Source organism: Mesocricetus auratus, unplaced genomic scaffold, assembly GCF_017639785.1.
Source record: "Mesocricetus auratus isolate SY011 unplaced genomic scaffold, BCM_Maur_2.0 Super-Scaffold_100010, whole genome shotgun sequence".
Classification (NCBI taxonomy): domain Eukaryota; kingdom Metazoa; phylum Chordata; class Mammalia; order Rodentia; family Cricetidae; genus Mesocricetus; species Mesocricetus auratus.
Window position 1 is genome coordinate 29,269,421 of NW_024429194.1, and position 23,219 is coordinate 29,292,639.

At 42.5% G+C, this 23,219-nt stretch overlaps 1 protein-coding gene across 1 annotated transcript in view; it reads left to right on the forward strand.

Moving 5' to 3' along the window:
* The window catches only part of Wdfy1 (WD repeat and FYVE domain containing 1), a 45,338-nt gene that overhangs the window by 13,263 nt on the left and 8,856 nt on the right, over positions 1-23,219 (forward strand). Inside the window, exons 2-8 of the mRNA XM_005082506.4 lie at positions 2,528-2,595; positions 8,630-8,703; positions 12,315-12,369; positions 15,018-15,168; positions 16,661-16,773; positions 19,058-19,184; positions 20,152-20,257. Coding sequence (XP_005082563.1) covers positions 2,528-2,595; positions 8,630-8,703; positions 12,315-12,369; positions 15,018-15,168; positions 16,661-16,773; positions 19,058-19,184; positions 20,152-20,257 — 694 coding nt within the window. The remainder of the gene's footprint in view (positions 1-2,527; positions 2,596-8,629; positions 8,704-12,314; positions 12,370-15,017; positions 15,169-16,660; positions 16,774-19,057; positions 19,185-20,151; positions 20,258-23,219) is intronic.

The following is a 23,219-nucleotide window of genomic DNA, read 5'->3' on the forward strand; positions in this document are numbered from 1 at the left end:
AGACTGAGGCAGGAGGATCCTGCCTGAGCCAGTCTGGGTAACACTGTAGTAAGAAGATCATGTGGAAACAAAATAAAATACCAATTACCTCTGAAACAAACAAAAACCTACACAGTGGCACAGTTACAACTTTTACACCTGAAGAAAGATATTAATTTTAATATCAGCAAATGTCTACTGTTGTTTATGTTTCTGATTACTATGATTGCATGAATTTATTTTTATAGTTTTTTAATCTGGATCCAAATAAGACATTGTATTATTTGACATATTTCTTGAGCTCGTCCTCCATTTAGTTTGTTTTTCCTTCTAAATTATTTGTAGGAGTATTTGGGTCTTTTGTGTGTAGACTTTCCCACAGTCTTGCTTTTATGAAGTATGTTTGTCATGGTGTTTTAATGAGTTCCTCTGTTCCTCTGTCCTCCCTATATGCTGAAACTGGTAGTTGGATCTAGCAACCTAGTCAGATTCCATTGGCCTTACGACACACATAAAATGGGGTTGTGTGCTGTGTCATAATGTCATCTATTTAGTAAATGAAGATCATTGTCTAGTTGAATTGCTTTTTAGTCACACACAGTGGTCTATGCAGATCTCGAGAGTGGTGGGACATGTTCTACTATGTGGACACAGCTTTTGTGACCAATCCCAGAGCCTCACCATTTTCTCTGATGACAGCTTCTTCACGTCTCTACAATCTGCCCCCTTCCTCAGAACCAGTCAGCTATTCTTTAGTTTTCTCTCTATGGAGAAGTTTTATTTGTCTTGAATTTCAAAAAGAAATAACTAGATAAATAGGTGCAAATATATATTAACACTTAGTTTTTATATATTTTAGTCTAAACTTGACAACATTTGTTAACTGTTGTGTTGCTATTACAAATATATTTTTATTTACTCATCTTTGTGTGTGTGTATGTGTGTGTGTGTGTGTGTGTGTGTGTGTGAGTGTGTGAGTGTGTGAGTGTGAGTGGTATGGCTAAGGGACAGAGGTCAGAGAACAACCCATGAGAGTCAGTTCTCCCCTTCTACCATGTACCAAGGATTGAACTCAGATCCTCATTCTTGATGGTAAACACCTTTACCCAGTGAAGTACATTGCCAGTCCATTGTTAGACATACAAACATGATTGTGAGAGAACGACAGTGGATGTTGAAGAACTTGTGAGCAAAGCAGACACCAAGAGACTGCAGTTCCTCAGAGGGGACCGGGCCAGAAGAGATCTGCAAGGCAGGAGTGGCCCACGCTGGTCCTGTTGTTTGTCCTTCTGCAATGAACACCCACACTTGCCACCCTTCAGCTCTGTTGCTTTGTCACCTTCCTGCACACACAGGATTTCCTCACAGCCCTGTGTGTGTCCTGATGAAAGAGAGGCCAGAGACCAGTGCGGGGCAGTTTCCTCCAGGGCAGGAGGCTGAGCGCTGTGGTGGATAAGGAGGCCTCCCTCTCGCTGAGGCTCTTAGACCTCTCTTCCTTCCTCAGGCCTTTACTGCTTCTCCATAAGCACGCGACTTCATTTTTTTTCTGTTTTGTGTCTGTGGGATAGGGTTTTGCTGTGTGTCCTAGGCTGGCTTTTAATTCATGGCGATCATTCTCCTGCCCCCCAAGTCTGGGATTGCAGGTGTGTGTGCCCCTGTACCCAGCTTTTCTGCCTTTGTGCGCCTGTTGCTTTCCTCAGTGTCTCTCGGTGAGACAGTCATGTGACTTTGTTGACACAATTTGTTTTACCCAGAAAAGTAGTTGATAGATGTGTCACTACACAATGAACACGTTTATGTTATTAAAATCATTTGACGGACGTTGGTGGTGCACGCCTTTAATCCCAGCACTCAGGAGGCAGAGGCAGACAGATCTCTGTGAGTTCGAGGCCAGACTGGTCTACAGAGGAGTTCCAGGACAGGCTCCAAAACAATACAGAAAAACAAAACAAACAAAAAAACCAAACCAAAAAAATATTTGGAATCTTGAATTCTGGGCATTATATAACTTAACATGGTCATACTGTGTGATACATATATATAAGTATGTATACCATATATAATATACTAAATTCCATCTGAATATGTATATATTTCCCTTTGAATAACTTTGTAAAATCAATTAGAAAATGTTGAAGTTTTTAAATTAAAAACAAAATTGTCCTGAATTATGAAAGAAGAGGGTGACCATTCTCATGACTTGGACATCTTTTATGCACATTTTGGAGAATAAGCCTTTGTAAAAGCTTTGTGACAGACTTTCTCTGCTGAGGTTGCTTCGCTTTGCACTGAATCTGGAAAGAGGTGAGCTAGGGCTTACGGGAAGTAAAAGCTAATGTGTACGAGGAGTCAGATGCCACTAACGGCAATGTTTAACGGTGACAGTGTCTGCACATGCTTGGCACAGGCATCAGTCCTTGTTCCGTGTGTGCTGGTTTGTAGGATTAGATGATGATCAGTTCTGTCCAGTTAACTGCTATATATGCCATTCAGAAGATTTTATAAAGAAAATGACTAATCACTATTCTCTCCCTCTTTGTCTCCACAGAACCATCCGAGTATGGCTGAAAAGAGACAGCGGCCAGTACTGGCCCAGCATCTACCACACAATGGCCTGTAAGTCACAGACTTTTCCACCGTAGGGCCTTGTTTCTGATGCCTTTGATGACTTAATTTCAAAATGCCAGGTTAAAAATTGCTGCTGGATTTCGGAATGAGTTCCTTTGTTGCTTCAGACCTCTTTACAGGAAAACTCCTTTTACAGAAGCAGTTGCTCTCCCAGCCTAACTGAAACAGGACCAAGACTGAAAAAAATAAAGGGTTAAAAAAACAAAACAGGAAAAGGGCCATTTTCCTTTGTCCAGCTTTAATTCAGTGGTGACTTGACAAAAATTATTTTTACAGCTACTTAGTGTGTAAGTGCTCATACCTTGGCAGATATTGGGAGGTTGGAGAAAAGCTTGAAGTGTTGACCCCTTTCCATCTCTCATGTGGGAACTGTGGACCAAACTCAGGCTTTTCAGCATAATGCTGCGCCTTTTCATTGGCCCCCAGCAGTCTCTTTACTCAGTAGCTAGGGGCTCATATAGCACTGTAAAAGACCTACATATCCGTATACTGTGGTTTGACCTGTGGTTGTGACTGGCCTTTTGCCTGCTCTTTTCACTGTCCCCCAGTGTTATAGAAAGATGTGGACCATGGAGCAACTCTGTAAATGGAGAATCTTCTCAGAAGCTGGGCGTGTAACTCAGTTGTTGGAGTGTTTGCTTAGCATGTTTGAAGCTCTGAGTTCAATACCTAGCACGGTATAAAACTGGGCATGGTTGCCCATTGCTCCATAGCAAGGTTCAAGACCAGCCTGGGCTATATGAGACTATCTCTTGGGATGTGCTGATATAGGATTACCCATACATCCTCAAGCCAGTGTACACACCATTACATTGCCATATTTCTATGTTTCTTCTTGTCTTCAGCTTTTCTCAGAGACAAAGCCTTGCAGAAAGTCCCTGGATGCTACCCAAGGCCAAGTGAGAGGTGACTCCTTCTGTTCCCAACAGTCACAAAGGAAACAGCTTCTGAGGAGATTTTCTCTTTAGAAAGTGTTACACCTTGGGCCTCATTTCTCCATGTCATGGGGAAGAGGGGACTGGGGCAGGAAAAACAGCAGGCCAAAGACTAGTCCCATGCACAGGAGTAAAAGGAGTACATAGGCCTTTTTGTAGTAGATTCTTAGCTCCTAACTCCTGAGTGAACAGTCATAGCCATGAGACTCCTTGAGGCACTGTTCTTAATGAGGGATTTCCTTGACTAAGGGCTTCAATGATCAGATGACCCTTGAGAAAAAAAAAAGATTTATTGTGAGCATATTGGTTTGTTACTGAAGGTCATTGTGAAGTTCTTCCATAAGAGGGCTCCTGACAGTTGTCCTGGTCACTGTTGACACTGGTCATAGCTTTCCTAAGAATTAGCATTCCGAAACTGCCAAGTTTGGTGTCCATATGGATCAGCAGTTGTTGAGCGCCTTCTGTATGATGGGAGTCATCCTCCCCACAACTCTGCTCAGCATTTTTCCATTTACTCATTGTATGTGCAGTATCTGGTCCTGTAATAACTTCTGCCAAAAGTTAGTGGTTTATCAGTGCTAGACCAAGAGCTTTGGAGCTGGTCAACCTCTTTATGTTTATAACCACTCCTGCTTAAAGGTAAGCATTAGCAATGGAATACAGAGCACATCGGAAGACTCCCAGAGCTGCTCATCATATGCCCAGTAGTAGAACCTTCTCGTCGACCGCGTCTGCATGTATTGTGGCAGCCTAGCCTTGGTTTCTTACTCTGAATTCTCATCTTGAACTTTGAAGTGGCTGTCTCAGTTAAAGTGCTTCAGAGCCTGCTTGAGCAACAGTACAGCAGGAGGTGAGACCCTCTGGGCCTCCTTAGCTACCACAGCCACACACGAGGCTTCCGCTGAACAGATCTGATAGCCACAGATCTGATAGCTGGAAGGGAGCAACAGTCTGGGAAGTCATTCAGTGCTGGTAGCACGTTGTCATCATGATGGAACACTGCTTCAGTTTTGTTGGTGTTAATCCTCTCCAGCTCCCACCCTGCTTTCCTCCACAGTTTAGAGTTTGGCCTTAACTTAATCCCTTGGGTCGTGAACATTGGGGTTCACGCTCTTAAGACACTGAGACTGAGATGTTTGTGTCCATATTTAGTGGTTACTCTTTAGATTGCATCTCTCCCCCCAACTGCTTTTCTTGCAATGCTGGGAAGCTATGTCTCTAGCACCCCCCTTCTCCAAATATTTTGTGCAACTTTATTGTGGATTGAAATTAATAAATGATATCTGTTTATATTGTGTAGAGGGAGGAGCCGCAAGTGGAGGTCAGAGGACAACTTGTGGGATCTGTTCTTTCCTTCTATCTTGTGGGTCATGGAGATCAAACCCAGGTCATCAGCCTTGACAGAAAGTGTGCCCTTAACCATGGAACCCTCTGGCTGGCCCCTGTTGTGACTGATTTTTTTCCACTTAGGGCACCAACACCCCATCATGACTGTCAGATATTGAGCATGTGACAATGGTCCTCTGTCCCCATCTGTCCCTGTCTTGGCTTTACTGACTGTCCTGAGGTAGTTCCCAGTTTAAGAAGGAAGGGCTGGAAGGAAAATAAATAAATAAATAAAAATAAAAGAGAATAATAGGTCCTGGGTTCTGCAATAGCTGGCTCATACCTGTTTACCATGCTTGTTTCTACACATAGCTGCTACTGCTGCTGCTATGTTCCGTTGTTACTGTTTGAGGCAAGGCATCACTCTATAGTCTAGGATGACCTTGAACGTACAGCAGACTTTCTGTTCAGGCTCCCAAGTGCTGAGATCACAGTCATGAGCCACCATGCCCATCTTAGACACTTCTTTATTGACTAAGCTGTGATAACATGGCAGTGAGAAAATGCAGCGAATGAATTATGAAAAGTAACTGCTATTCTCACATGACATTTCTTGCATAATTAAATTCTAAATACAAGAAAAATGTCCTTTCTACAACTCTCTGCAGATTATTGGATTTGAGATATTTAATGGCCATCTACCAATTTGAGCTTCCCTGTGACCAAGGTAGCCCTTTACATATTGCCGTTGGTAGCCAGCTTGCTCTTATAACCTTGCTTCCCTTAGCAAGAGACATTTTCAAAATCTGCTGTGCTGGAGAAAAAAACGATGACTTGGTTTCTGTGTTACTTTGGGCTCCGAGTCTTTTTTTCCTTGTAAGATATATTTTGATGATATCATCACGACAACCGTTTTATGAAGAATACAGTTTTTAAACTGTATATTGCTTACCCCAGTAGAAACCACTCTTTAAGAAGAGGGAGGGGGAATAAAGCAGCCAGAGTATTATCATATCCAAACCAACATCAGAAGCTTTTTTACTGAGAAGTTCTGGGGTCGTTGAGATGACTCAGTGGGTAAAAGTGCATGCACACGAGCCTGGCAACCCGAAGTTGCTCTCTGGAGCCCACAGTGGAAAGAGAAATGAACTCCTGAAAGTTGTCTTCTGATCTCCACATGTTCACTGTGGCATGTGTGTACCCCCATCATACACACAGACAGCAACAATAATATAACAAATCTCGAGAGTCATAAAACTACTCAGCATTTGACATTTTTACACAAATGAGGGGTTTTACATAGTTTTGCAGCTTTATTATAGTGTCAGGCATCAAAAGAATTGAAGTTTAAAACCATCAAAATTTACCATGAGCTGGTAAACAGTACCAGTGAATCTTTGAGCCATCAAAGCAACTGATCATTGCTTTAACTGCTTGAGATTGGGATGAGTGAGTGTGTGTGTGTGTGTGTGTGTGTGTGTGTGTGTGTGTGTGTGTGTAACATGTCTTTGTGGTTATGATTATCTTTTAATTCAGGCAATCTCACCTTGTACCATGTAGCTGACCTCAATCCCACAGAAATTCTCCAACTTCTGGTTCCTGTGATTAAAGTTATGTGCCATCATGCCTGGTAGAGGATATAAATATTTTTGTTTTGTTTTTTGTTTTTTCAAGACAGGATTTCTCTGTATTGTTTTGGAGGCTGTCCTGGAACCTGCTCCGTAGACCAGGCTGGCCTTGAACTCACAGAGATTCACCTGCCTCTGTCTCCCAAGTGCTGGGATTAAAGGGGTGCACCACCAATGCCCGGCTTGAGGATATAATTATTAAACATGAGATTATATATTATAAACCCAAAACATAAATATAGGAGTGTGCAGACATGAAGCCAGTTCAAACTCCCACACATCTGACTGAGTTGTGAACAGTGTCAGTATTTACCTTTACCTGCAGAGTTCTTTTTTTTTTGTTTGTTTTTGTTTTTGTTTTTACGAGACAGGGTTTCTCTGTATTGTTTTGGAGGCTATCGGTCCAGCCCAGCCTCAAACTCACAGAGATCTGCCTGCCTCTGCCTCCCGAGTGCTGGGATTAAAGGCGTGCACCACCACCGCCCGGCTTGCAGAGTTCTTGAATGCAACTGACATAGTCTTTTCCTGCGTGTGATCTTAAAATTGTCTTTGGGTACCATTCTGTATTATATTTTCTTTGACAGACGATGAGCCCAGAGGCTGGGGAGATTGCTCAGTCAGTAAAGAGCCTGCCACACAAGTAAAGAAGCCTAAGCCCAGATCCCCAGAACCCACATAAGAGGCAGGGCACAATGCTGACTGCCTGCAGTGCCAGCGATGCGGGGCAGAGGATAGGACAGGTGGCGGAAACAGATCTCCGGAGCTCACTGGCTAGCCAGCCTAGCTGAATTGGTCAGCTGCAGGTTCAGTGAGAGACCCTGTCTCAAAACGTAATGGTAGAGAGAGATCAAGAAAAGACACTCAGTGTCCACCTCTGGCTACACATGCATAAACATACATGAAGAAGTATACCCCTCCCCACGTACATACATGCAAAATGCATGACCCTTCTTGGAGTGAGAAAATGTCAAGTTATTTCCTTTGAAGATTTTTTTTTCTCTTTGACTTTTCATTTTGGGATTTGAGACAGTGTGTCACTCCACATGTAGCCCAGGCAGGCCTGGAACTTTCTTTTCTTTTTTTTTTTTTTTTTTTTGGTTTTTTGAGACAGGGTTTCTCTGTATTGTTTTGGAGCCTGTCCTGGAACTCTAGACCATGCTGTCTCGAACTCACAGTGATCCGCCTGTCTCTGCCTCCCGAGTGCTGGGATTAAAGGCGTGCACCACCAACGCCCGGCTGGTCTGGAACTTTCTAGGTAGGCAGTTTGGCCCTGAAATTGTGATCCTCTTCTATCCACTTTCTGATTGTTCAGTTAAAAGCTTGCACCGCCCAACCCAGCTTTCCATTGTTTTATTTTTATTTACATTTATTTACTTTTTGATAAGCAATTCTAATTCAAAGCTGCACATATCTGGTTTATTTCCCTCTGACATGCATGTTCATGTTGTGGGTCTTTCACTACTAATTAAAATCACTTATGTGAAGCCAAGCGCTGGTGGCGCACGCCTTTAATCCCAGCACTCGGGAGGCAGAGGCAGGCAGATCTCTGTGAGTTCGAAGCCGGGCTGGACCGACAGCCTCCAAAACAATACAGAGAAACCCTGTCTCATAAAACCAAAAAAAAAAATCATTTATGTGGAGTGAACCCAAAAGTTCTGTCTCCACATTTTTCTCTTGGGAAAGAAATAAGCCCACGGTGGATTTCCTAGCTTGCTCACATATGCCACGGGTTTGGAATTCTCGTGCCAGTACCCTTCCTTGATTTTTGGAGTCCGACACATCATTGGTCTTTTCTGGAGAAGGGTGGCAGGATAGGGTGAGCATCTGGATATCAGAGCATGCACAGAAACACTGGTCCCCAGAGGCATCTATGCTATAGCAGGAGTTCCACCCAGAAGAGACTTCACCCAAAGCTCTCAAAGTAACTGTGAGATGGCTTACAGAGGTCCTTTTTTAAACTTAAGCCACAGGGAGCTTCAATTACATTTTCAATATGTACAGTATTTACTTTTCATAAAGCATTTCTGTCTATTTCTAAAAATGTAACCATATAACTCTTCTCAATACTGTGTTTTAAACAATGACATTCAGTACTTAGCTTTTCTCACAATGTGGTCCTTGTCTTTTTGGCAGCTCCTTGCTCTGCTATGACATACCACCACGACAGTCGACGGATATTTGTGGGCCAGGATAATGGGGCTATAATGGTAAGTATAGTGTCTCTGATATTCAGTATGTCCTTTGTAAGACTACCCCATGTTTACTTATATTGAACATGTTTGGCATGAGCAGTGTCTGTTCAAATAAGTCCAATTTAATTAGTACTTATAAACTAATTTCCACGTGTCTCAGAATGCTCTCATGATTAGTGTCTTGGTGCTCAGGTTGCCTACAAAGCAGACTTTTTGCAGTGGATTTGAGACCAGTAGCTGCTGCTGCCTTTGACAGGGTAATGGAGAACCACCGTGTATATGTGTATTTCTGTGAAAAACAGCTGAGAAGAAGGACCAGCTGTTCATCCAGGAGCTCATGTGACTCTAGAAGGAAAGCAGCGTACCTTGAACTGTCTTTGGTGAAGGATGGGATATTTAAATGATTTTTTAAAAAAGTTAATTGTGTGTACATATCTATTCATTTCCTTAATAGATATGTAACTCATGCACCGCATTGATCATCACTCTCCATGTGCATTTTAATGAGTTATAGTGTTTTGTATATTCTTTAGGTCACGTTAGCATCACCACTTTCTAATTGCAGACCATCTTTACGTCCCTCAGAGAAAGGTTGTTTCCATTGGCAGTTGCTCCCTGGTACAACTCCACCACCTGGCTGTCTCTAATCTACTTTCTCTGGATGGGGAAATTGTCTGTCCTATACATGTTCCATGTGTAACTTTTTATGTGTGTCTTGAGGGGGTCTTCCCTGTTGAAGTGTTGTCTTTTCAATCATTTTTAAGTTTTGTAAAGTCCAGTTTCTTCTCTTTTTTGTTGTTGTTGCTTGTACTTTGACTACAATATCTAAGAAACTTTTAATAACCCGGCTCCAGGTCATTTCTCCTGTTTTCACAGGAGAAAATTAATCTGTGGCCGTATCACTCCGAATGTGCCTAATCCTGTCATACTTCTCTTTTCTTCTCAGAGCTTTGCAGGTTAGCTTTCATATTTAGATCTTGGCCCCATTATTAGTTAATTTCTGTAGATGGCTGAGGGCTGGTTTCACACTTATTCTTTTGCCTGTGGATACTCAAAAGTTATTCCAGTACCAGTTGTATTTTCTTTTCCCATTGTATTTACTTGGCACCCTTGTCACAGCAGAGTTTCCAGAGGTGGAAGCTTAGTGAAGACTTGAGGAGGCACAGGTCTATGTTGGATGAGGGTATCTTGGCTGGGTGGTACTGAATGATAGACAAAGGACCTAGGCATAACTGAGACGTGGCCAGGGACCAGATCTTGCAAGGCCTGTGGGTAAATTTTCACATTTTATGGTAAATTTAGTGAGAAGCTAGCAAAAGGTTTTGACAGGCAACTGATATGATGTAATTCATACCTTCCTCTACCTCTTTCAGATAGGATTTCATTATAGTGCTCAGGCTGGCCCTGGAGCCTACTGTGTAGCCCCCACTGGCCTCAAACCTACGCTCTTCCACCTCATCCTTCTAGAGTGATAGGATTATAGGAACCACCTATGTTCTTTTGCCTGACGATATTCTTAAACAACTAGCCCCATGGATACTGAATTGGAAAGTAACAAGAATGCAAAGGAAAGTCAAGTTGCTGTAGCAACCAGGAATCTGGGATCAAGGACAATGGCCTCAGAAGTGGACGGAGTGAATGACTTAGGATGCTTCCTGGTGTGTTTGCTGTGGGTTCAGTTTGAGAGGACAAATGAAGATGTTAGGTGATACCAGATTTGGGGCTTGAACTAAGTGGGCTGTGGTGCCATTTCCTGAGAAAGGAAAAGCTTTGGGTGGCAATCGGAGAAGGGAGCAGGGAGGTGGTGAGATTCAGAAAACAAGGGCAACAGAGGCTGAGATCAGACTGTGCCAAGAAGGTAGCCTGTGCTTATGTATAAACAGATGTAAGAGTGAGTAAAGCTTAAGAAGCTAGAAGAAGGATGGGCAGGCAGGAAGACACAAAGGAAAGACAAAAGAGTCTAAGGATGGGGTGCGACAAGGGAGGTCATAGGTGACAGTGGGGTGGAGAAATGGTGGAGAAGGGAGAACCATTAAGACATAGTGTCCCAAAGTTTGAAAATTTCCTAAAGATTATCTAGTATTTTACATTCTAGCTAAAAAATTATGGATGGATGGATGGATGGATGGATGGATGGATGGATGGATGGATGGATGGATGGATGGGTGGGTGGGTGGGTGGGTGGATGGGTGGGTGGATGGGTGGGTGGGTGGGTGGGTGGATGGGTGGATGAATGGATAGATGGATATAAAAGAATGCAGCCAGGGGTAGGAGGGAGCACACTCTCCTTGCAGACACAGAACCCTGGAGCACAGTGGTAGGAGAAGGGACCATGATGAGAAAGCCTGAGGGTGGCTAAGCCAGTAAGGACTGAGCATTAAAAAAAAAAAAAAGGCTTTGCTGAGAAGGCGGACTAAAAAAGAGTCCTGGGTAGGTCACAGGTCTTCATTGTTGTTTTAGTTGACTTGCCCTTTAATGTAAAATGCTTTGATTATGTGTAAGGGCTGAGAAGAAAGAGCCAAAAGGGAGGATGGGCTGCTGCCCTGTCGTTCGTAAAGCATTGGTAAGTGGCAAGGACGACTCTGCACACAGTAGCAACAATTGGCAAAGTTCTGTCCCTTTCCTTCCAAAGACTTTGAGGGGATATGGTGATGATGCGCACACTCATGTAAGATAAACCCTCAAGTGTAAGCTGCAAGCACCTTCTCCAGGTGGCAGTGTGTACATCTTCCGAGGCTTTCCTCTCTGCGTTTTGGTTGCCGAAGAGGCTGTAGTTACAACGTGTGAAAGTGCTGGCTCCCACAGAAAGGGAGAGTGAAAATCTAATTCATCCATAGTCAGCAATTGATCTCTGGGTTGGCTGCTTTGTCTAGATTCTCATTTACAGTGCTGATGAACTTTGGTACCCAGCAAAGCCAGATGGAGGATGGCACGTCTCTATTCTTTATGTGTGTTTTTGTCACTCTGAATCAGTCTGCAGTTTATAATGTCTGCATTACATAGCACCCTAACAATTTAACACTGATCGGTAGGGTTCTTAACTAGTGCATATTTTTTTTTGACTTGTATTGATTCTTTTCATTACAAACGTGTGCGCTTTTTTTCCCCTCCTTGTTATATGGAAATTATAAGAATATCAAAAGACATTCCACAGTCTCTAAAATTTGTGTTTTAGAGGGTATGTTTATACACACAACATGCATATTTTCCTCATTAAATTGCCAAGTCATTGCCATCTCTTTCCTGTAAGCCATCAACAATGTTGACAACAGGTCTTTCACATTTGCTCCTTATATGTTGTCTTGAGGAGTTTATTAACTTAGTTGTGCATAGCCAAAGGGGCAGAATGAACAAAATGTCACAGTTAGAGCAAGACTGGCTTGTGGAGGAAGCATAAGTGCAGAGCTGGCTGGCAGTGCTTTCTTTATTCTAGCTGTTTGATTCCTCCTTAAAGGAATGATGGCCCAAGGACAGGTTTGCTGGGAGGAACAATCACCTCCGTAGCTCATCTTGAATGCCATGTCTCATGACAAGCATTTTTTTGGACTTTGATTCATTTTTCAAGCTGAGCTCCTGTTGTTTAAAGAACTGTAACTGTCTTTTTTATTACGTATGCTTGCTTTTAGGAATTTCACGTTTCTGAAGATTTTAATAAAATGAATTTTATCAAGACCTATCCAGGTAATGACACACACTCTTGCATGTGTACATATTTAGATACACACACATAAAGCTAGAGTGTCCTCTGCTATGATTAAAGGTAGGTTTCCACATTAACGTTTCCATTTTAGTGCACCAGTTATATGAGAAAATAGTAAGTTACTTATCATCCTTCCCTGCTTCCTGCATTTAAATTTTTGTATATTGGGTAAGTGTACAATATTTAATTTCACTATTCTTCTGTTACTAAAAGCAGATGTGCACTGCTTCCAGTTTTTGACTAACATACAGTACAATATACATGTGTGTGGTTGTGTGTACATGCACATCTGTAGGTGTATTTCATAGTTATGTGTATAACTGTGTGTGTTCATGACTGTGACATTGAGACTCTAGATGGTTAATATTGATGACTTCTACTTAGGACAAATTCCTACAAGCAGAATAGCCAGGTCAAACACTAAAATGTTATTTTAATGCTCGAGATCTATTTTTGCAAACTGCCTCCTAAACAAAAATGCAGATCTTGCAGCTCTATGACCAGCGAGTGAGTGAGGTGCCCTCTTGCTGGATCTTCCTAACATTGCTGCCTTATTTATTTGATACCAGTTTGATAGAAATGTTCACAATTTGAAAATGACTTCAGCTTTATTTAGTGTTGGTCATTTGTCTTCCCTGAACATCCCTTGTGGTTTGTGTCTCATTCCCAGGGAGTTGCAGTATGTTGTAACTGAGTTAAAAGGTGTACTTTGGGACATCTGTGAAATACACATTTTATAAGATTGGTATTTAAGTTTTCAGAGTTCTCTGTGGATTATATATAGCATAATTTTGTAGTTTTTTCTAGAGTTTACATTTCATTGGTGACTTAATGACATCTAGAGAACCATGTGGAAGACTGAGTAGAGTTTGCCACATTTTTAATTTTGTCACAAGGGAGAACCTAGAAACCATGAGCAAAGCAGGATAAGCGTTAACAGGCGTCACCATCCTTTCCTAAAAGAAAATACTGAAAAGTTACAGTAGTAAAAAGGATCTAAGCCTACAAATGAGATAACTTCCTGAGAAAAGTAATTGACTGTCATTCTGAGGTCTTTACCATGAGCTGGGATAAACCTTGTCTTACCTCAGTTTGACAGCCACAGCCTTAGTGGGAAAAAGTGTTTGGAGTTAGACAGAGCAAATTCATCTTTTAATTATAAATTGTATTCTATGAATAAAAGTCACGTTCCTCAGTTTTTGTATCTGAAATTAATATGCACCCTGTGTTTGAGGAAATTAGAAATATCATTAACAACGTGAAACAAAAAGCCCATTCAGTCACCATATGGGATTCGTTTTCCTTGAATGTATGACTGACACCCATGAAGTTTTGGGACTTTCAGGGAGCATGTAATTTGTTTATTTTGCTTAGTTTTGTTTTTTGAGACAGGGTTTCTCTGTGTAGATTTGAAACCTGTCCTGGCACTTGCTCTTTAGACCAGGCTGGCCTGAACTCCCAGAGACCCTCCTGCCTCTGCCTCCCAAGTGCTGGGTTTAAAGGTGTGCACTACCACTGCCTGACTTGACGAGCATGTAATTTTTACATAGCCCCCTTGCAGTCTGTGTGCATGACCATCCCACTGACACTCCGATCCACTCAGGTCTCGAGTGGCTCACACACCTGAGGACAATGGCAGCTTTCTCTCTGACTGGCCTTTGACTTTATTCATCACCTTGAGCATTTACTAGAATCTACTGTGTGCAGTCATGTGCCTGATGAAGCAGAGTCATGCCACGCCTTGGGGAGGCCAAAATCAACTTGAAACATTTCAGAGGTTAAGTGATAGCAAAACTTCCTCCTTTCTCAGCTACTATTTCAGAGGGCTTCACCTATGCTCTGTCTTTATAAATAATAATAAAAATTATATACAAAACCATTCCGTAAAAGATACCTTTTTAAATTTCACAAAATTGCATTTGTTCTTGTATGCAATGCCAGTATTAAAAAAATCTTATTGATTGCTTTAAAATGGATATATTGTCTATTAGATAAGTACAAAAGATACTAGCCAGGTGTATTGGTGACTTTTCTGGTTGTTCTGACCAAAGACCACAAAAAGAAAATTAAGAGAGGAAAGAAGGGTTTATATTGTCTTAAGTTTGAGGGTCCATCTGTCTTGGCAGGAAAGGCTTGAGCAATGGTGGAGTCCATCTGTCTTGGCAGGAAGGACTTGAGTGATGATGAAGTCCATCTAGCATGGCAGGAAAGACATGAGCAATGGTGAAGTAACCTGCACTTACAAACATCTCCGCTCTGTTGAGGAAAATCTGCAACTGTCCATACAGACAGCATAGCGAGGTCTTTAGGCAAAGATAAAAATGTTCCTTTGAACACAGACAGACAGATAATAAAAAAAGATCTTGTTTTCTGTTAATTGGAATCCTTCTAGAGCATGGCTCTTTCGTGTTTCCTGGCTTCTGACAGCCTTCCTTGTGTGGTGGTGGCCCAGGGCTTTGGTGAGATCCTGTGCAGTGCGTGGGGAATGGGGAGCAGCAGATTGTCTGAAGTCTACTGGGATCGCGCCTGTACACTGCAAGTTGAGCCTTAGCTCTCACCCAGTGTGGGGAGGGGTTCAGAAAACAGCCCTGCGTCCTGGCGGGCACTGACCTCCGTTTGTCTCCTGCAGCCCATCAGAACCGCGTGTCTGCTATCATCTTCAGCTCGGCCGCCGAGTGGGTGATCAGCACGGGCCATGACAAGTGTGTGAGCTGGATGTGCACACGCAGTGGGAACATGCTTAGCCGTCACTTCTTCGCGTCCTGGGCTTCTTGCTTGCAGTATCCTTCAGAGTGCCCAGCCACTCCTTCCCAGAACCTCTCACCTCACTGTTTAATTTGGAGTTGAATTATTAGTTCTTCTGAAGACAGAGTGATTCCTGTGGATTTAACTTCAAATCCAAGAATTTCTGTGTCTGCTTTTCTTTGGTATAAAGCATGCCTGTTAAAAATAATGACATAAATATATTCTCTGTGAAGGGTGGTCATTTTTTTTTTACTATGAACTTGTTGAGCCCTGTTTATGCAAACTCACCCTTTTCCTTTCATTACAAAATGGAAAACTTCACCTTACCCTGGGCTTAATAAGTGGGTTGCCAGGAACTTTATACAAAACTTCCCTTAATAAGTTTTTTTTTTTAATGAATATGAAAGGGCCTTTGATTCTTACAGTACTCTCATATGTGCCTCGGATTCCCCAGATGATAACATTCCTGGCTTTAACTTGCAGCCCTATGGAATTTGTTTTACACACAGGTCACCTCTGCTTCAGGGGACCTCTGTTGCTGTGTGCAGTGCACAAGTGATGACAAGATGAAGACCATAAACAGCAGACAGCATCCTAAAATAGTTCATGATGCCATGGTACACCTCTCCCACAAAAAAAAAGAAAAATTGCTTTTTAAATATTTGTTACAACTGAATGCATAACATGAGTTGTTTAAAATAAACCTTTAACACAGTACTTTACAGTTTAGACTCCATCAAGGGAAAGTATTCTAACTGAGCTTTTCTGTATGAATGAGAGCTCTCATAATGACTTTGCAGAACACAACACAAAATCATCATCATGGTCTGGCTTATAGTTCTCCTGACCGTATGTTCTAGAACACTAGCAGTCACTCGGCTGTTTTGTATACAATGCCGCTTTTCTACAAATGCCTGTGGTTACACAGTGAGACAGGATTGAGTTATCACCGGTAGTTAATCTGCTTTAAGATTACCAGCACAGATAGCGAATGTCTGGGTTATGGAACTACCCTCTGCAAGTTGAAGTAAGCCATTGTCTTCATTTAAAGCTAGATTATTTTGGTTAAGGACGATGAGTCTGTGTCCTGCATTTTCAGAGTTCCAGTGTGTATGTGTGTATGTGTGTGTGTGTGTGTGTGTGTGTGTGCTCAAATTGTTTTCATTATTTATCAATTTTATTCTTTAATGTTTTATTACAACTTGATTGTAACTACCTGTCATCTCTACCAGCTATCATAGTTGTTTTGTTTGTTTTTTGTTTGTTTTTTTAATGCTGGTTCCTCCGCTGTTGCCCTCAATATAATGCCTGTTGACTGGATGCTAGCTCTCCTTACGAATCTGGCTGCTCTTTCAGTGTGCACCTGTCACCCATTTACTCATTGTCTTTGATGTCCTGATTTCAGGTTTGTGGTTCTTGTCGTAGAATACCTGAGTTCCATGTTAAGCCTTTGTCTATCGCTGGTATGCTTGCTCTGTGGGAGTGTGCTGAGTTGGGTCCTGTTACCTGTCCTTGACTGCTTCTCAGGTATGATATGGATACTCAGCATGCTTTTGTGGGCGATTACTCGGGACAGATCACCCTGCTGAAGCTGGAGCAGAACACCTGTTCAGTTATCACGACCCTCAAGGGACATGAAGGTAGGCTCGCCATCCAAAGTCGGTCTTCAGCTCTGTGATTTTGGGAGTGGTCCCCTCCTTGTGACCAGCCAGCTTTCAGTTTGATGGGATTCAAAAGAAAACCAAGTGTCAGTTGGGATGTTCAGTTTCATACATCAGAAATCCTGCCTGAATTGCTCAAGGGATGCTTCGCTTTGCTTACCTTGTTTGCTTTTTGATTGATTGATGGCTCTTCGAAGTGGTTGTGATGCTAGCCCTGGCTGTCCTGAAACTTAATGTGCAGCTTAGGCTGGCCTCAGCTCCTAATAATCCTTGTCCATTAGCTTCCTAAGTACTGGATTTAGAGTTGTGAGCCACCATACCCAATAATCTTTTAAAGTTATTGTTTCCATAATAACTCTTCAGGGACAGGGTGCAGTACTGGTTTTGAACCCTGCTATGTGTCAAACAGAACTCTTACCACTGACCTACACCTCCATCCCCAGACCATTTCTTTTAAACAAACCTTTGGAAGAATCCTCATTACTGTTATTGTTTTGTTAGTTTCAAGAATGGTACAATTAGAGGAACTCCATGGGCTGGTCAGTCTCATACTTTGTCATCCATGTGCTGGGTAATGACTTGGGAGAGTATATCATTAGATAAAATACCCTGTTTCTGTAGTGTATTGTGGTGGTGGAGCTCAGTGGAGGAATGTAAAATTCTATTGGCTGAATCTTGTAAACTTTTTATGTACATGTAAGTGATAAGTTGATTTCATTGACCACTGAGCTGAAATGCAGTGTTTTGATACAGATGACTGGATCCCATTTCTATATGAGTTACAGATTGGAACTTTGAGGTCTCTAGTTTAGACTAAAGAACTGAAATTTTGTTGAGAGGATCAATAGTTTATTTAATATGGTAGCTAGGCAACAAGTTGGATGTATCTAACACTTTCTCTCTAAGTTGTTTAGATGAAATAGACTGTTCAAGATCAGGGACTCTGGGGAAAAGGTGAAAAAGAAAATGAGTAGCTGTTGCAGAGAAGCAAGGCTCCTAATGAAGCTGGATCTTCTGGAAGCAGAATTTTTATGCTTTTCCTGTCAGACCACGTTTATCTGTGGTTTAGGCCATTAACCTGACACGTGAGGGGCATGGGACTCAACAGAATCCATGACAAAAAAAAAAAAAAAAAAAATGGAGCCTGAAGCTCATTTTCCAAGTACTTTTTTGTTTTGTTTTCACTCTTGTTTTGAGAAGGCTCATATGAGAAACTGACTTTTCTTACTCATTTGTGAAGGTGACCTCATTAGTTTCTGTGTGCCTCCAGGAGAATTGTTAGTGTGTCACTGGTTCTGTGTTACTGTTTCTTAGTAGCTTAGTAGCTGTTTCCTAGGCCAATAGTAACAGTGGAAGACACCTCTGGAAGAGATAGCTCTAGAAACAAAAAGATTTCCCCAAGGACATTCAATTTGATAAACTAGCTATTACAGAATGTGAAATATAAGGGTTGGATTTTTTTTTCTGAACTTCTTTGGTATATTTATTTCATATACCTGCACCACTTTTTTTCTTGAGGCTTTAATTTAATTTTCACAGATAAAAGAATCCTCGGGTAAATGTCTGTAAAGTCTCATGAGTCTGGAATAACCTACATTTGTATCTTATATAAAAACACTCACAGTAAACTACAGGTATTATTTAAATTAATGGTACAGAACAAGGAAAAACTTTTTTTTGGTGAACCAATGAATTTATTGGGGTTACTCACAAGAATATGGATGACGGGTTACTTATAGGAACAGGGATAATTCAAAGGCAGCTGTATCACTGAAAGTCCACCTTCACATGGGTCATGACCAATGAACACTAGAACATAGAAGGAAGGCTCATTTAAGATGCAGGAAGCAAACAACTCACAAGTTTCAGGAAGTCCCTGAGAGTGAGCAGATACACAGAACCTTTTCCCCATTCATCAAGGATGTTTAAGCAATAAGGATGGCTAACAAGAGACTGTTGAGGTGCCTACAAGGAAAAACTTTTTTTTTTTCGAGACAGGGTTTCTCTGTATTGTTTTGGAGGCTAAGAAAAAAACTTTTAAACCCTTTGTATTCAAAGCTGTGTGACTCACAGTCACTCTTATCTTCCAAGTTTGGATAATGGATTTGCAATGTTTTCTTCATGACTCATGAGGATGTGAATGACCCTTTGTATGACAAAGGTAGATGTGTTACTCAAAGGCTCAGCTGGTAGCTGGGTCTTCCACAATCGCACAATGTGATCTGATGCTGAGTTCTGTTGGACCCCTCTCTCACATACCTAGGTAGTATCGCCTGCCTTTGGTGGGACCCCATTCAACGGTTACTCTTCTCAGGAGCATCTGACAACAGCATCATCATGTGGGACATCGGGGGAAGGAAAGGCCGCACACTTCTCCTTCAGGGCCACCAGTATGTGACCATTTGGGATTAGGGGTCTGAGGCAGGATGGGAGGGCACTGGCATTCTGTCCTGTCTTCATTTTAAGTGCTTCTGCCACTCCTGAGTAAAAAGAAAATGGAGTATGAGGTGTTCTCCCTCATTAGTCTAAAGAGGCCCCCTCCCTTTTCTCTTAAGGAGTGGCCCTGTTGAAATACCTACTTAAAGCATGATGGGCCAGAGACTGGAGGCAACAGCTTTGACCATGGCAGATCGTGTGTGTTAAAATACCAGTCTACTCCATAAAATATATCTCATTAAAAAGTGACAGGTGGACCTGCAGCCATACTCACTTAAGCTCTGACATTGTAATACTTAGGGCTTGTCTTCTAGCCTTTGAACAGGATCACCTCCTTAACTCCTACACCACGTGTTCCTTTCTTCTTTGTTGCTAGTCAGGCCATAGCTGTTGACAGTAACTACAGTCAAGTTGAAATTTAGCCAGGAAAAGGTTAGGTACAGAAGTTACCAGGTCAGGAGATTGTTTGCCTGGCATCCGTATTCGAGAGTCTTCAGGAAGAGGGCAGAGTTGTACCCATGTGTGCATGTGAGGCACCTGTGGGAGCATGTGCAGGTGGCTGTTCATGGCCCTAGTGATTTCTCTAATTTTCCGTATGAACTGCTTTCCACTAAGAGAGTCACATTCTATTTTGTTTTTGAGAAGGTAAATAAACCATTTGAAAGAGAGATTATGGTGAGGGACTCAATCAACTGTCGCTCTTACCCATCTCTGAGTTGCAGTTTAAATGTCAGATTCAAAAGGAGGAGCATTTATTTTGTAGAGAACATGATCTGATGTTCATCATAAAGTCCTTATCACCACATCAAACAAACAGTTATAAAATAGTACCGAGTAATGGAAGGAGGGGAGAGTGCTGAGCTCCAGGGAAAAGTTTCTGAGCTTTTCTGTGTTGACATGTGACTTGTGTTCCATTTGCAGTGACAGAGTACAGTCACTGTGCTACCTGCAGCTCACGAGGCAGCTTGTCTCCTGCTCCTCAGATGGTGGGATTGCAGTGTGGAACATGGATGTTAGCAGAGAAGAGGTAAGAAGCAGGCACATGGCAGGCTGGTCCGAGGAGATCCCTTCTCTGGCTGTGGGAAGTTATGCACCACCCTGTCTTTCTCACCGTTCCAGATGTTTTAAATTAACTTATTTATAGTGTGTATATACGTATGATATGTATGTTGTGTTCATGTATGTGTACACGGGTGCAGGTCTCACATGCATGTGAAGGTAGGAGTCAAAACTGGGTAGCTTCTTCTTTGTAGCTTCTTCCATCTTAGTGTTGGAGACACCAAGTCTGGTGCTCATGATTTGACTAGCCTGGCCAGCAAGCCCCAGGAATCCCCTGTCCCTGCCTCCCCAGGGCTGGGATGGCAGGCGTATACCACCTTGCCGGTCTTTTTATGTAAGTGCCTGTGATGTGCACTCACAGGGAGCATCTTGCTGACTCAGCCGTCTCTCCAGGCCTCACTGCTGTGTCGTGACCTGTACTGGGTGACACTTTCTGGCACTGATGAGCGGTACAAACAGATGGGCAGCATGTAGGTTGAATATCAGCCAGCAGCCTTCTAGCTCATCCAGGGATTTGAACCCATGGAGGCCTTCTGAAGTATTCATGGGGCTCTGGAACATTTCGGTTTGGAGCGCTGAGAAGAATGTCACAGGATAGAGCTAGGTGGCTGTGATCCCGGGGAAGCTGTGCCTCTGTTCTCTGCCTTTGCTTTGCTTGCACTGTCTTCCACTGAGTCCATGCAACTGCAGTTTTCTCTTTAGGCAACTTGATTTTTAAATTTCATTGAGCCACTAACTAGGTGTGAGACCTTGTTTAGGTAAATGTTTTAATCTCTGGATGTCTGTTTTCTCTTCTACCCAGTGAAATCAATCCCTGAGATGAGGTCTAAGCCCTCCTCCATTTCTTTTTCTTTTTTTTTTTTTTTGGTTTTTCGAGATAGGGTTTCTCTGTGGCTTTGGAGGCTGTCCTGGAACTAACTCTTGTAGACCAGGCTGGCCTCGAACTCACAGAGATCCGCCTGCCTCTGCCTCCCAAGTGCTAGGATTAAAGGCGTGCGCCACCAACGCCCGGCAGCCCTCCTCCATTTCTGTAACGTCTTTAACTGTTGGCTCAGTCTCTCTATCATTCTTTTAAGAGACACTGCAGTGACCTTGTCATCATGTGGTTCTTCAATTACTCATCCCACGCAAAGGTCTGAAAATAGATTCTGCTAGAGGGATGTCTATATCCATAGGCTTTTCATAGCTGTCATCAGATGCTTTCCAGGCAAGGTTTCCTGCTCATCTCTGCTAGAACAGTCCGTCTTCACTCAGTGGCATCTGGGTCTTGCAAAAGTGGATTCCAAAGAAGGTTGATGGGCAGTCAAGACAGTTCCACTTCAGAAGGGTTCACCAAGCACTTACAGAGTGGCCTTACAGTCTGGCGACTTAGGGGAAACACAGGGTAAAGGTTGTTTCAGTGTTATGTGGTTTTTAAATTGTGTGTTCACATGAGAGAGTGTGCGTGTGTTTGTGTGCTTGCTTGTGCCCTGCTGTTTCCTTGAGATATGACTCTCACTGAACCTGGCACTCATGGTTTTTGGCTAGCCTGACTAGGCAGCAAGTGCAAGCAATCCTGTCTCTTTGATGACCAGCCCTCACTGGAGTTACAGATGTGTAACTCTGTGCAGCATCTATGAGAATTCTGGGGATCTGAATTCAGGTCCTCATGCTTGTACAGCAAGGCAGCAAGGCTCTTACTCACCGGGCCATCTCCCCAGTCCTGGTGATTTTTTTTTGATAGTGCATTGTAACAGGTATTGTCTTACATGATGTCACACGTGTTCCTTGTACTGTCCTATAGATCATTGTGCAGTTCAGTGTGCTCTGTATGCCATCGTTGCATGTGCCATGTTAATCCATTGTGATTCCCCGCCTCCAAGCTTCTATGCATGGCTCCGCTTTGTATTGCCTTATAATACCCGCCATTGTCACTGAATACACTTTAGATTAGTGTGTCCCGCCATTGTCACTGAATACACTTTAGATTAGTGTGTCCCGCCATTGTCACTGAATACACTTTAGATTAGTGTGTCCCGCCATTGTCACTGAATACACTTTAGATTAGTGTGTTCCGCCATTGTCACTGAATACACTTTAGATTAGTGTGTTCCGCCATTGTCACTGAATACACTTTAGATTAGTGTGTTCCGCCATTGTCACTGAATACACTTTAGATTAGTGTGTCCCGCCATTGTCACTGAATACACTTTAGATTAGTGTGTCCCGCCATTGTCACTGAATACACTTTAGATTAGTGTGTCCCGCCATTGTCACTGAATACACTTTAGATTAGTGTGTTCCGCCATTGTCACTGAATACACTTTAGATTAGTGTGTCCCGCCATTGTCACTGAATACACTTTAGATTAGTGTGTTCCGCCATTGTCACTGAATACACTTTAGATTAGTGTGTTCCGCCATTGTCACTGAATACACTTTAGATTAGTGTGTCCCGCCATTGTCACTGAATACACTTTAGATTAGTGTGTCCCATAAGTACTAATCAGGGGCTTCAGTCTACAGGAAACAGTAGTGACAGACTCGTTTTCAGCTTCCCACCCACAAGAAACATGTGGCCAAGTTGAAGAAAACAGACTGTCCCATAGCTGATAAGATGTGGTGCCCAATACAGAGGCGTTCTAATTGCTAGGTTTCCTGGCAGCCTTGTGTGGCAAGCCAAACAGGAAACTCTGCTTATATGGCAGCTTTTAACTCCTGGTTTTACACATTCTAAAAATCTTTTGGTAAGTCTTGGAGTGGTGTATCATGTAACATATTCAGCATCAGCTCTGTGTTGCTCCATGATAGTTCTTCGTTTGCAAAGGTCCATTAGGACTGTGCTCTGTGTTCCGTCAGCCACTGACTGTGTGCACCAAGAGCAGCTGCTGTGCTGTTCTGTTTCCTGGGTTCTTGGTCCATTGTTATGGATATATGAGAGGGAGGATGCAT